Below are 15,313 nucleotides of genomic sequence, written 5' to 3' on the forward strand. Positions count from 1 at the left end.
CTCACTACACCAACACTTTGACGTTGGTTAGCCTTTAATTTTATAAATCCTTAGTGCACAATGTACTTAGGCGACAGTGTCGACCATATATCTTTAGGCGGTATAACCGACCATGTATTACTTAGGCGGCAGAGCCGACTATATAAGAAGAACAACACAAGTGCACTACGAACTTAAACACAAACTAAGGCTTGATCGGAAAACTTAACAAAAACACTTATATTAAATTACAATTACAATATTACTTACAAGCTTTATCTTCTCTACTTTCGCTAACTCACACTCTTCTTCTCTTCTTCACAACTCACTTCTTATTTCACTCTCACAACTTCACACAACACAAATGAAATCTCCTCCCATATTTATACTACTCCATGGAACATTCTAGAACCTAGATATTTCCATGGATATATAAATATCTAGATATTTCTACAACCTACAAATATCTAGATTTTTCTTTTACATTTCAATTTCTAGATTTTTCTCTCATATTCTAATATCTAGATATTTTCTTATACATATTAATATCTAGATATTTTACCCATATACATTTACTAATTCCATATTATTCTAAATTTGCATTGTATTTTAACAACATCTAACCTTATTGCACAAAAAACAATCGCCTAACATAAATGCAACTACTGTATTAATTTATGTATTCACTACCTAGGTATAAAATGAGCAATACAACAATCTCATTTCTTTATGATATATTCACAACAGAGCAGTTAATCATATTGAAAACTCATCATATCATACAACAAACTTTACACCTTCAAAATACATGAGGACAACGTCCTTTCAGCGCCAAAAGAAAATGGTTCATTTGTAATGAAAACACAACAAGCATAACTTTCCACAATGTATCTGGCATTTTTGCAAGAGCAAATGGTTCATTTTTAATATAAAAAAAATGGTCCATTTGTAATCAAAACACAACCATCAGTTCAAAAAGTCAATCACTCTCTACCTCCATAAGTACTGTATGACTAAAACAACAATACAAACCTCAAAAAAGTTATAAATGAATTTGTATGTATATTATTGCAAGGTAAATGTAATATCTAATAAAATACCTTAAAAGGGTATGACTGCTGTTATATCCCATCCCATGTCATATTATTCTAATACATCAAATTACTGCAATGACAATGATAAACCTAATTTCCATATAAGACCACGGATAATGGTAATTGTGACGTGGAGTGAATAATGTGCAATTTTTGAGGCAAGTCAGCGACTGGACCATTCCAGGAAAGGGGAGTTGTTATGAGGGAGCTTTTGTCAAAGGATGACAGTGACATGACATTTTATTTTTAATTATTTTTTGGTTATTTTAATTAGTTTTTATTTATTAAATAAGATAAAATGTAACATTTCATATATAAAAAAAAATAAGTTACATTAATAAAAAAATACATTAAAAAAACGTTACATTAAAAAAAAGTTACATTAATAAAAAAAACATTACATAAAAAAACATTACATGAATTAAAAAAATAAAAGACTAGTTTGTAGAACGAAAGTTTGGTGGGAGGTCCCAAATATGAGCCGTTAAATCTTCACGTAGTTGATCGTGTACGTTTCGATCACGAATTTCCTTTCTCGTGATCTTCGATCTTTGACTCTTCTCCTAATATTACGACGGGGCCTGTTTTCGGGTTTATCTAACCATTCTTGTTCCCAAATACTCAAGGCAAAACCGTTATCTTCTTGTATCATGTTGTGCATAACAATGCAACTGTACATTATCCTTCTCATCTTGTTAACGCTCATAACTAGTGCCGGAGTTTTTAAAATTACAAACCTACCTTGTAAAACACCAAATGTACGCTCTACGTCCTTTCGAGCACTCGCTTGAAATCTAGTAAATTTGACTCGGTGGCTCATCAATAGGCGTCAAATATTCCTTTATTAAGGTTGTCCAATCAGGATATATCTCGTCCGCCAAGTAGTAATCAAAGGGATAGACGTGTCCGTTTACTTTAAACGGAGCCGGTGCAGTTGTATCCTTTTTGAGTGAATCAAACAACGGAGAGTGATTCAACACATTTATGTCGTTGTTTGAACCAGCCATCCCAAAAAACGAATGCCATATCCACATATCGTATGAAGCAACCGCTTCAAGCATGATCGTAGGGTGACCGTGATCACCTCTAGTATATTGACCTTTCCATCCAACGGGACAATTTTTCCAAGCCCAATACATACAGTCAATACTACCCAACATTCCTTTAAAACCATGTTTCTCCTCGTGCGCTGAATACAACCGAGCAATGTCACTTGCCGTCGGCTTCTTCAAATATTCTCGGCCATAAAAATCAATTATACACTTGCAAAAATTATTTAAGCAAACATATCCCGTTTTCTCCGTCATTTTTATATATTCATCAAAAATATCAGCGGATGTTCCATACGCCAATTGGCGTAACACACAACTTATTTTTTGTTACATAGTAAAACCAAGACGTCCGAGTGCATTCGGACGTTGTTGGAAAAATACGAAGTGTTTAGAAGCATTATTAGTATAAGAGTGATTGAGAATACCGTCTTTGATACGGAGAAATAAATTAATTCGCATCCGAAATCGTCTCTTGAAAACGTCGTCTGGAAACGTCAGATTTTGCGAAAAGTAGTCGTTCCAGAAAAGGAGACCCGCAGCTTCACGATCTCTATTAATAAAACGTCGTAGGTTCCGTTGCACCCGAGTTCTTCTAGGTGGGCTTTCTTCCTCTTCGTCGGACGAGGTGCTATCGAATAGCAAATCTAGACTAGCGGCTAAAAACTCCATTTTTTGTTGATAAAAACGAAAGTGTTTATGTTTATATAAATTGAATTGATAAGTAGAGAGTATGAGAAATGTGTGAAATAAATGGTTAAATGTGTATGTATTAATATGAGGAAAAAAATTGCAACGGCTACATCTCAACGGGTATAATACCTCCACCAATAAGAGAAAGACACGTGTGCAACCCGCCTCTCCCTCACCCCCGTGATCCGGCGACAAACGCCGCCGCACAAACGCCCACAACCGCCCATTTCCGGCATTTGTGGTGGCGTTTGTGGCGGCATACGGCTCTATGCCGCCGCGTTATCCATGGTCTAATAGGAATATTGTAAGATAGCTACAAACTAAACCACCAATTCTCTAATCTTTACCACATACAATTTATATCTATATGTATGTATTATTTTTATTGATCTATATCTATATGCATTTGATGAAACGAAACAATCAATGGTAGGTTAATGTGCAACCCAAGCCACCACCGCCACCATCGACAACCGTCACAAAAAAGAACCCAGAAAGTTAGTTAAAACCCGAAAACAAATGTGTACATATTGAAAAAAGGTAACCATAACTTACTGTGTTGTCAGTGAATCTATCAAGTAACCAAACATGCAATCAAGGAGTAACACCATCAACCGATTGTGAGGCGTAGATAGCGACCACGGCGGCAGTAACGGCAAAAATGACGAAGTTGTGGGTGTGAGTTCAATCGACTGAAACCTAATTTCTACCCTAAACCATTACTTGAATTTAATACCAGAAAAGGAAGAAAGGAATTGCTGGATGTAAAGGGTGATTCAAGCCCTAATAATTGAAGAAGTGGGTGGGATGAATTGGTGTGGGCGTATGTAATATCCTATAAAAATTAAAACAAACTAAAAACTCATAATTTGTATTTAATCATTCATTACTTACATATGATAATGACCCAAATTAAAATAAATAAAAATTTGTAAGATAATACATAAGTAATTAGTGGTAAATAAGTTAATTAAAAATTAATTAAAATAACATTTGGGTTAGTAAGTTAAGAACGTAGCAATGTTTTATACAACTTTGATTTTGTATCATGCTATAGATTAATTAAGATTATTAACAAGTAGCCACTTACCTTGTATTAATATTTTCAAAACTAAATAACTAAATGCAATGCTAAATGTGAAAGACCAACTCATCAGTTAAGTGGAATTTTTGTAGCCATTATTTATTGAAAGGGATATGGATAGTCTCATCAAGTGAAATATCCCACAAGTTTCATTTGACACTCTCTTAGCTAGATCAAATAAAATACAACTAAATCAAATGAAATGAAATATTCATATTCATCAACTTGATATTCACATTACTCACTACAATCCATCATAATATTAAAAGGAAGATAATAGAGAAAGTAGAGAATTCAAAGGAGAATACGGAGTAGTTGTGGGTCTAGTTTCTTCTAACACGAACACGACTTAAAGGTAACTACGAATCACCATCTTTGTTATTGATGTACAATTTGCTTATTGTTTTTTTATCACTAGTTTAGATTTACTGCTTATCACATGAATTATTATAGGGATGAGATGTCAAGATTTTGAGTACAAAATGGGCAATTTCGTTGTGAATATTGATCTAAAAATAAATTGTAGTATGTTTGGTAACTAGACATGATTATTGTGTTCACATATGACTGAATTTTAAAGTAGTAATCATGTATGATTTTATAGTAACTGTACTTGTGAATAATATGAAATAAACTAAAGTATGATTTGTCTTCTATTAATTACTCATTTTATGTGAATGCAATTATACCACAAATGTTATGCATAAGTGAAAGAACAAATCATATGATGCCACAATATACTAAACTTGAATGTTTGATACACATAATAAATAAATATGGGATATATCTGTATCCATGACACTGGTACTACTAAAGCAAAGTGCATTATTACATAAATAAAGTTAAGTGCATTATTACGTACTCCTAGTATTTATAAAACTTTTGTTCGTATATACAGTTCGTAGAATAGATGATTTATATAGATGTGAACAATAAATCAATAGTTTCTAATGATACAATATTAATATTAAATCCACTAATTATATGTAATGAAGTATTTAAAATCTATGGTGTAATATGAAAAAGAAATAGAGATTGATATTTGGAGTCCATTTTTTCACTTAGGATAGTGGGACTTTTAGTCTTAAAATACTTAAATCACTAACAATTTGGAATATGAAAGTCGTAATATAACTATTTCGTTAATATAAAATTCTTGGAACTATTTAGATGACAATAAACACTTAAAAATCATATGATGACACTTTTTGAATAAATGATATTACATACTCCCTACTTGAATATATTTTGTGCTTATACGTACGTGTTCATTAGATTCGGCTCGGTGATCGCATCCTTTCGGTGGTATTTTTGTTGTCCTTGGAGTTTCATCATTCAACAACATAAGGTACGGATATTCTAGGTGGTTCTAGGATCGTTTCGGTAAATCTTTCCTCTCAAAACTTTGTTTCGAATTGTATAAGTATTATTGTATGACATGTTTGTTTAAAATTGTTTGTCTATTAGCCTTTGAAATGTGTTATGTTTTTCTCATTTTGGATGTATTAACGAGGTTGCTAATTATGTTTGTTAATTGAGGAATCATAATACTTTGGTGTTTGTAAATTGTGCCAAAACCGTGTCTCAAAAATCCAACCAAAACAGCCCCAAAATTGGTCCCGAAAACTGTTCCGGACAGCCCCGAAATCAGCCCCTGAAACTGTCACAAAACAGTCCCAAGGTGTCGCGAAATAGTCTGAAACTGTCGCGAAACAGCTGAAACTGTCGCGAAATTGCTGTCCGAAATCTGTCACGAAATCAGTTTCAGAATCAGTCCCGAACAGCCCGAAAACAGCCCCGAAACGTTTCCAAACTGCCCGGTAATGAACGTGTGTGTGTAGGGCGAGTGGTACGGTGATTCATATCGAGTGTCCCTCATTCCACGTGGCTTTACATGTCCCGTTAAGTCCCGTTTAAGTTGATAATTCGTAAAGGGCAGAAATATAATGTAGCATGACTTTTGACAAAAGTTAGACCGAATGGTTGAGTTGACACGTGATTTTAAACTAATACGACATATCATTTTATAAAATATTTCATCAAGTATTTGGTCAAACGTTTAATACTTTGGTTCACTATATTAACCATTTTTAAAGATTAAAGTCCTTTGATCACTTTAAAAGTATTTTTAAATTCGTAATCATAAGTCGGTAAAAACAATTTCTTAAAATGTGCCTAAGAGTAACCTATTCATGGAGGTCCCATGAGCGCATTATTGTGACACCGATAATGTGGCATCGACCGTAGCGGTGTATTTTGTTATATCTACGGCGTCTCCTTTTGATTACCCGGTGGTGGTACGAGCTCTTTATATTTGTTATTATATTTTGATAGGAGGCGTATGGATCGATCCTAGGATTTTGTTTTGACGGTGTACGTTCATCGTAGTGTCATACGAAACGTCACCGATATGGATGATTAGTGGAGTAGCTACCCTATGATTTCATTTTGATACTTTGTACATATTTGTTTTGACTCTTAGTGCATTATTTTATGAAATTTGCATCATGATATATGGTATTGTGGATCTATACATATTCGCACTTTGTTTTGCAACTAAGTTATTTTGAAAATAAGTTCGTTTTGAATATAAAATTTTGCATGTCATACTATACTCCGTTATTCGTTATATCCGTTCACTGGGCTTTGGCTCAGTCGTATTCTTTGTTTTCCTTCTTATACGACAGGTAATCAAGGGGGCGTCGGGAACGAGGGAAGAGTGTAGAGTGGAGTGAACTTAGCACCTTGCCTTAGAGATTTCCTTCAAGATTTAGTAGCTTATTTTGGTTTAGTAGTACTTTTGAATAAGTTTGTCAACTTTGGTTTGAACTATGGTTTGAATTCGAATAAGAATAACGCTCATTTTTTTTTGGCATTCGTAAGATTAGGGTCTTTACAGATGGTATCAGAGCTTAGGTTCCCTCCTGTAGAAACTTTAGTCCTAAGTTATGGCCTGTGAGATTTGGGTAGACTTTTGGGTTAGGATTTTCCTTCCGCTATATTATTCTAATTCCATTTTGAATATTCTCTTTTATTCTTCGTACTAATCGTAACCGTTATATCCTCATCTCGTTCATAGATGGCACCGAAAAAAAAGGGAATGTCCGAGGAGGAGGTAGATAACAAGATTAACCAAACTATCACGAATTTTTTACCCAACATTATAGCTCAAGCTATTGATGCTATGCGTAATCAAGGTGGCGAGACTTTTAAGCATGAAGGCGAGGATGAGTATGTGGAGAAGAAAGCTGTAACGGGGGATGCTATTCATGTTTGGTTAGGACGCTTTCAAAAACAACGTCCTTTGTCATTCAGCACTGCTAGTACCCCCGTGGAAGCTGAGAATTGGATCACTCACATTGAGAAGATATACCGAGTGCTTGGTTGTGAAGAGAGGTTTTGGGTGCCATTAGCTGTTTATAAACTAGAGGGGGATGCTCAGCGCTGGTGGATCGCTTTGAGACAAGTGAAAGGGGGTATCGATTTTGAGGATTAATTAGATTGGGTTGATTTCAAAGAGTTGTTTTTCCGTCATTACTTTTCTGAGGCGGAGAAAGAAGCTGTGATTCGGGAGTATGCGAATATTAAGCAAGGGAATGATGAGTCTATTAATGATTTCACTAAGAGGTTTTTGAGGCTTGTGGGTTTGATTGGTGCTGCTGCTGGGTCTTCTGAGGACCAAGCCCGTAAGTACAAATGGGCTGTTCATGGGCGTTACCGCTCTAAAATGATTAATCTGAAATGTTTTGATGTCGCTGAGGCAGCCGATTATGCTCGGAATTTGGAGATGGAGCGAGGTGAGTATTTGGCTACTAAAAATGAGGATGATAAAAGCAAGAGGGTTAAGATTGCACAACCACTACGATCTGTGCCTGCACCGACTACCAAACAGGGTCAACAATCTGGGAACCAAGGGTATCGTAGTAATAATTGGAATAATAGAGGAAATCAGCAAAGGATTGACAACGGGCCAAATAATAATAACCGTGGTCAATTACAAGTGTACCGTCCCCAAGGGCAGCAAAGGGGTAATGGAAGTGGTGGTGTTAATGCCAACGCACCGTGTGGGACTTGTGGAAAGAATCATCCGGGAAGAGTTTGTTATCGTAGTGCGGGTTCATGTTTTGCTTGTGGAGAGGTTGGTCACTTAGCTAAGGATTGCAAGAATCCTAGACCTGGGTTTGTTCCGAAGGTTCCTCCGCCAGCTCCTGGTGGACGCGTCTTTGCCATGACTGCTGCTCAGGCTGCTGACGCTACAGGTATATTTCGATCCCTATTCATTTTAAAAATATTTCCTTCGAGTTATCTGTTCATTCATTCTTGATGTTATTAGGTACTATTACTGGTCATGTATTTGTACACCATCGCGCCCTCTTCGTTCTGTTTGATTCTGGCTCTACGCACTCGATTGTGTCTGTTAAGAGCTCGAAATATTTGAAAGTGTCTCCAACTTGGTTGTTTACTCCATTTACGATCTCTACCCCAATGGGTAGTGTTGAAACTATAGATCGCGTGTATCAAAACTGCCGTTTGGAATTCAATGATTGCATGTTTCCTGCAAATCTCTTTCCTATGACCATGCATGACTTTGACATTATTCTTGGCATGGATTGGTTATCTCGCCATCATGCAAATATCGATTGTTATTCTAAGAGGATTTTGTTTGGAAATCATTCTATACCCGATTGTGTCTTTAATGGCGATCTTCCTGTAAAGTCTATCAAGGTTATCTCAGCGCTTAAGGCGCAAAAGCTCATTTCACATGGTTGTGTTGGTTATTTAGCTTCGATTCAGAATTTGTCTATCGAGAGTCCTTCCCTTGAAAATATCGATGTTGTTCGAGAGTTTCCCGATGTATTTCCTGACGAATTACAGGGTTTACCTCCAGTTCGTGAAGTTGAATTTCTGATTGATTTGATTCCGGGTTCCCAACCGATATCAAAAGCTCCTTATCGTATGGCACCACTCGAGTTGCAAGAACTCAAGGAGCAATTGCAAGAGTTGATAGATTGTGGTTTTATTCGGCCAAGTGTGTCACCTTGGGGTGCGCCGGTTTTATTTGTTAAGAAGAAGGATGGTAGCATGAGACTTTGCATTGATTATCGCGAGTTAAATCGTATTACTATTCGAAAACGTTATCCGCTTCCACGTATTGATGATTTGTTTGATCAACTTCAAGGTTCAAAGTATTTTTCTAAAATCGATCTTAGGTCTGGGTATCATCAGCTCCGTGTTAAAGAAGAAGATATCCCTAAGACTGCTTTCCGCACTCGTTATGGGCACTATGAGTTTTTAGTGATGCCGTTTGGATTAACTAATGCTCCTGCGGTTTTCATGGATCTAATGAACCGTGTGTTCCATGAGTATTTGGATAAGTTTGTGATCGTATTCATTGATGATATCTTGGTATTCTCAAAGAGTAAAGAAGAACATGAGAATCATCTTCGTGTTGTACTTGAAACCCTCCGAAGTAAGAAATTGTTTGCGAAGTTCTCTAAATGTGAATTCTGGTTGCAAAGAGTTGCCTTTCTGGGTCATGTTGTATCGGCTGAGGGTATAATGATGGATCCAGCGAAAATTGAGGCTATTATAAATTGGTCAAGACCTACTTCTGTTGTTGAGGTTCGAAGTTTTCTTGGTTTAGCTGGTTATTATCGACGATTTGTTGAAGGTTTTTCGACGATTGCTTTGCCGCTTACCAAGTTATTGAGGAAAGGGGAAAAATTTGTGTGGACCGAGGAACGACAAAAGAGTTTCGATGAGTTAAAGAAAAGACTTGTATCAGCTCCTATTCTTGCATTGCCATCAGGGAGTGGGGGTTTTCAAATCTATAGTGATGCTTCTAAGCATGGTTTGGGTTGCGTTTTGATGCAGCATGGTAAGGTAATTGCTTATGCCTCGAGGCAGTTGAAACCCTATGAGGTTAATTACCCTACTCATGATTTGGAGTTAGCTGCTGTGATCTTTGCGTTGAAAATATGGAGGCATTATCTTTACGGAGAAACTTGTGATATTTTCACCGATCACAAGAGTCTCAAATACATATTCACGCAAAAAGAGATAAATATGAGACAACGAAGGTGGCTCGAGTTATTGAAGGATTATGATGCAAACATTCAATACCATCCTGGAAAAGCGAATGTGGTAGCCGACGCATTGAGTAGAAAGTCATTTGGTAGTATCTCATGTTTGGTTACTCACATTTGAGAATTCGAAAGACTTGATATGGGATTGAGTAAAAGAGGAGCATCGGGGATGTTGGCAAATCTAAAATTCGAGTCTGATTTAATTACTAGAATAAAAGGGGCTCAATTGGTGATGGTGATTTGTGGACAGTGTTTCAAAATTTGGAAGAGGGTAAAGTGAAAGAGTTCAGAGAAGATGATGATGGGGTTATTTGGTGTGGGAATCGATTATGTGTTCCTAATGATGATGCTATTCGTGAGGCTCTGTTGTCTGAGGCTCACAGCTCACCTTTTTCTATACATCCTGGTTCGACCAAAATGTATCAGGATTTAAAGCAGCACTTTTGGTGGAGTGGCATGAAGAAAGACGTTGCTAGATATGTTGGGAAGTGCCTTACTTGTCAACAAGTAAAGATCGATCACCAACGTGCTAGTGGTTTGTTGCAGCCGTTGGACATTCCCGTGTGGAAGTGGGATGATATCTCAATGGATTTCGTATGTGGTTTACCGAAGACTGTGAAAAGGCACGATGCTATTTGGGTGGTGATTGATAGATTAACCAAATCGGCACATTTCTTGCCTATTCGTATGGATTATTCGGTAAGTAAGCTATCCGAGCTTTTTCAGCAAGAAATTGTGAGATTACACGGGGTCCCTTCGTCCATCGTATCCGATCGTGACCCTCGATTTACATCTAGATTTTGGAAGGGGCTACAGAAAGCTTGGGGTATGCGATTGAAGCTTAGTACTGCTTTTCATCCACAAACTGATGGACAGTCTGAGCGTACGATACAGATTTTGGAAGATATGTTTCGAGCGTGTGCCCTAGATTGGAAGGGAAATTGTGATGAGTACTTATGTTTGGTGGAGTTTGCCTATAATAATAGTTGGCAGGCTAGTATCCGTATGGCGCCATTTGAGATGCTTTATGGTCGAAAGTGTAGAGCGCCAGTTTGTTGGAATGAAACGGGAGAGAGACTGATTGAAGGACCTGAGTTGGTTAGAGTGACTAATGAAAAGGTCGCTATAGCTACGAATCGACTGAAGGAAGCCCAATCGAGACAGAAAGTGTATGCCAATAAACACCGACGTTCGTTAGAGTTTGTTGTGGGTGATAAGGTATTTTTAAAGGTGTCACCTTGGAAGGGTATACGACGTTTTGGTTTGAAAGGAAAGCTCAGTCCTCGATATATTGGCCCGTTTGATATATTGGATCGAGTTGGTGAAGTATCTTATCGTTTAGCATTACCGCCACAGTTATCTCATGTTCATAACGTATTTCACGTATCTCAGTTGCGGGGTTACAACTATCATCCATTGCACGTGGTGCAATATCCTTTTTCTGAAATTCGAGCTGATCTTTCTTATGTTGAAGAGCCCGAGGCTATTATAGAACGTGAGGAGAGAGTAACTCGCAAAAGCTCCACTCCTTTCGTTAAAGTTCAATGAAAGAATCATTCTGCTAGTGAGGCCACTTGGGAACTCGAGGAAACCATGTGGGCCGAGCACCCTCATTTGTTTACTAGTTGGTGCGTTTCAACTCTATAACTTCTTTCAATTTCGAGGACGAAATTTTTTTAAGTAGGTGGAGTTGTAATATCCTATAAAAATTAAAACAAACTAAAAACTCATAATTTGTATTTAATCATTCATTACTTACATATGATAATGACCCAAATTAAAATAAATAAAAATTTGCAAGATAATACATAAGTAATTAGTGGTAAATAAGTTAATTAAAAATTAATTAAAATAACATTTGGGCTAGTAAGTTAAGAACGTAGCAATGTTTTATACAACTTTGATTTTGTATCATGCTATAGATTAATTAAGATTATTAACAAGTAGCCACTTACCTTGTATTAATATTTTCAAAACTAAATAACTAAATGCAATGCTAAATGTGAAAGACCAACTCATCAGTTAAGTGGAATTTTTGTAGCCATTATTTATTGAAAGGGATATGGATAGTCTCATCAAGTTATATATCCCACAAGTTTCATTTGACACTCTCTTGGCTAGATCAAATAAAATACAACTAAATCAAATGAAATGAAATATTCATATTCATCAACTTGATATTCACATTACTCACTACAATCCATCATAATATTAAAAGGAAGATAATAGAGAAAGTAGAGAATTCAAAGGAGAATACGGAGTAGTTGTGGGTCTAGTTTCTTCTAACACGAACACGACTTAAAGGTAACTACGAATCACCATCTTTGTTATTGATGTACAATTTGCTTATTGTTTTTTTTATCACTAGTTTAGATTTACTGCATATCACATGAATTATTATAGAGATGAGATGTCAAGATTTTGAGTACAAAATGGGCAATTTCGTTGTGAATATTGATCTAAAAATAAATTGTAGTATGTTTGGTAACTAGACATGATTATTGTGTTCACATATGACTGAATTTTAAAGTAGTAATCATGTATGATTTTATAGTAACTGTACTTGTGAATAATATGAAATAAACTAAAGTATGATTTGTCTTCTGTTAATTACTCATTTTATGTGAATGCAATTATACCACAAATGTTATGCATAAGTGAAAGAACAAATCATATGATGCCACAATATACTAAATTTGAATGTTTGATACACATAATAAATAAATATGGGATATATCTGTATCCATGACACTGGTACTACTAAAGCAAAGTGCATTATTACATAAATAAAGTTAAGTGCATTATTACGTACTCCTAGTATTTATAAAACTTTTGTTCGTATATACAGTTTGTAGAATAGATGATTTATATGGATGTGAACAATAAATCAATAGTTTCTAATGATACAATATTAATATTAAATCCACTAATTATATGTAATGAAGTATTTAAAATCTATGGTGTAATATGAAAAAGAAATAGAGATTGATATTTGGAGTCCATTTTTTCACTTAGGATAGTGGGACTTTTAGTCTTAAAATACTTAAATCACTAACAATTTGGAATATGAAAGTCGTAATATAACTATTTCGTTAATATAAAATTCTTGGAACTATTTAGATGACAATAAACACTTAAAAATCATATGATGACACTTTTTGAATAAAGGATATTACATACTCCCTACTTGAATATATTTTGTGCTTATATGTGCGTGTTCATTAGATTCGGCTCGGTGATCGCATCCTTTCGGTGGTATTTTTGTTGTCCTTGGAGTTTCATCATTCAACAACATAAGGTACGGATATTCTAGGTGGTTCTAGGATCGTTTCGGTAAATCTTTCCTCTCAAAACTTTGTTTCGAATTGTATAAGTATTATTGTATGACATGTTTGTTTAAAATTGTTTGTCTATTAGCCTTTGAAATGTGTTATGTTTTTCTCATTTTGAATGTATTAACGAGGTTGCTAATTATGTTTGTTAATTGAGGAATCATAATACTTTGGTGTTTGTAAATTGTGCCAAAACCGTGTCTCAAAAATCCAACCAAAACAGCCCCGAAATTGGTCCCGAAAACTGTTCCGGACAGCCCCGAAATCAGCCCCTGAAACTGTCACAAAACAGTCCCAAGGTGTCGCGAAATAGTCTGAAACTGTCGCGAAACAGCTGAAACTGTCGCGAAATTGCTGTCCGAAATCTGTCACGAAATCAGTTTCAGAATCAGTCCCGAACAGCCCGAAAACAGCCCCGAAACGTTTCCAAACTGCCCGGTAATGAACGTGTGTGTGTAGGGCGAGTGGTACGGTGATTCGTATCGAGTGTCCCTCATTCCACGTGGCTTTACATGTCCCGTTAAGTCCCGTTTAAGTTGATAATTCGTAAAGGGCTGAAATATAATATAGCATGACTTTTGACAAAAGTTAGACCGAATGGTTGAGTTGACACGTGATTTTAAACTAATACGACATATCATTTTATAAAATATTTCATCAAGTATTTGGTCAAACGTTTAATACTTTGGTTCACTATATTAACCATTTTTAAAGATTAAAGTCCTTTGATCACTTTAAAAGTATTTTTAAATTCGTAATCATAAGTCGGTAAAAACGATTTCTTAAAATGTGCCTAAGAGTAACCTATTCATGGAGGTCCCATGAGCGCATTATTGTGACACCGATAATGTCGCATCGACCGTAGCGGTGTATTTTGTTATATCTACGGCGTCTCCTTTTGATTACCCGGTGGTGGTACGAGCTCTTTATATTTGTTATTATATTTTGATAGGAGGCGTATGGATCGATCCTAGGATTTTGTTTTGACGGTGTACGTTCATCGTAGTGTCATACGAAACGTCACCGATATGGATGATTAGTGGAGTAGCTACCCTATGATTTCATTTTGATACTTTGTACATATTTGTTTTGACTCTTAGTGCATTATTTTATGAAATTTGCATCATGATATATGGTATTGTGGATCTATACATATTCGCGCTTTGTTTTGCAACTAAGTTATTTTGAAAATAAGTTCGTTTTGAATATAAAATTTTGCATGTCATACTATACTCCGTTATTCGTTATATCCGTTCACTGGGCTTTGGCTCAGTCGTATTCTTTGTTTTCCTTCTTATACGACAGGTAATCAAGGGGGCGTCGGGAACGAGGGAAGAGTGTAGAGTGGAGTGAACTTAGCACCTTGCCTTAGAGATTTCCTTCAAGATTTAGTAGCTTATTTTGATTTAGTAGTACTTTTGAATAAGTTTGTCAACTTTGGTTTGAACTATGGTTTGAATTCGAATAAGAATAACGCTCATTTTTTTTTGGCATTCGTAAGATTAGGGTCTTTACAGCGTATGTGCTTTAGGTTATGAAATTTCCAAATTGAAGCTGTAAAGAAAATTTCGGGGAACAGAGGGAAAATAATGAAATTCAGTACTTTTAATAATGGGAGTGACACATTAGTGATAGATGGTCAAAAGATGAAGGTAATATCTTTGAAAATGAAGGGCAATTTAAATATTTTATATTTTTTTGACATACATGGACAATTCTGATTGGTTGAAATTTAAAATAAAAAATGAAAAAGTTGTGAAAAGACTTTGTAGAACGATTGCTGCAGTAAGACTTTGTGCTTTAGTATATTTAGATAATAATAGATAAGTTAATTTAAGAGAACAATATTGATATGTATATCCATTATCTTTTTTTTTTTTTTTTTTGACAACTGTTAGAATTACCCGGGGGACTTAACCACACACGCGTTCATCTCTTACACAGTTATACCCACCTCCAAATGTGTGCCCAGGAAAAAACCCGCACCAATCACATA

At 35.8% G+C, this 15,313-nt stretch overlaps 2 protein-coding genes across 2 annotated transcripts; one reads left to right on the forward strand and one right to left on the reverse strand.

Annotated features, from left to right (window-relative positions):
* Window positions 1–1,867: 1,867 nt before the first annotated feature.
* Window positions 1,868–3,075, reverse strand: LOC139842117 (uncharacterized). The gene is made up of 2 exons (XM_071832292.1): window positions 2,977–3,075; window positions 1,868–2,299 (listed from the first exon to the last, which is right to left on the reverse strand). The coding sequence occupies exons 1-2, from the start codon at window positions 3,073–3,075 to the stop codon at window positions 1,868–1,870; spliced, it is 531 nt and encodes a 176-aa protein (XP_071688393.1).
* A 3,903-nt stretch (window positions 3,076–6,978) lies between these two features.
* LOC139842124 (uncharacterized) lies at window positions 6,979–11,533 on the forward strand. The gene is made up of 6 exons (XM_071832302.1): window positions 6,979–7,375; window positions 7,418–8,158; window positions 8,233–8,951; window positions 9,318–9,883; window positions 9,980–10,091; window positions 10,196–11,533. The coding sequence occupies exons 1-6, from the start codon at window positions 6,979–6,981 to the stop codon at window positions 11,531–11,533; spliced, it is 3,873 nt and encodes a 1,290-aa protein (XP_071688403.1).
* Window positions 11,534–15,313: the final 3,780 nt, after the last annotated feature.

This window comes from Rutidosis leptorrhynchoides, chromosome 1 (assembly GCF_046630445.1).
Source record: "Rutidosis leptorrhynchoides isolate AG116_Rl617_1_P2 chromosome 1, CSIRO_AGI_Rlap_v1, whole genome shotgun sequence".
NCBI classification, from domain to species: Eukaryota; Viridiplantae; Streptophyta; class Magnoliopsida; order Asterales; family Asteraceae; genus Rutidosis; species Rutidosis leptorrhynchoides.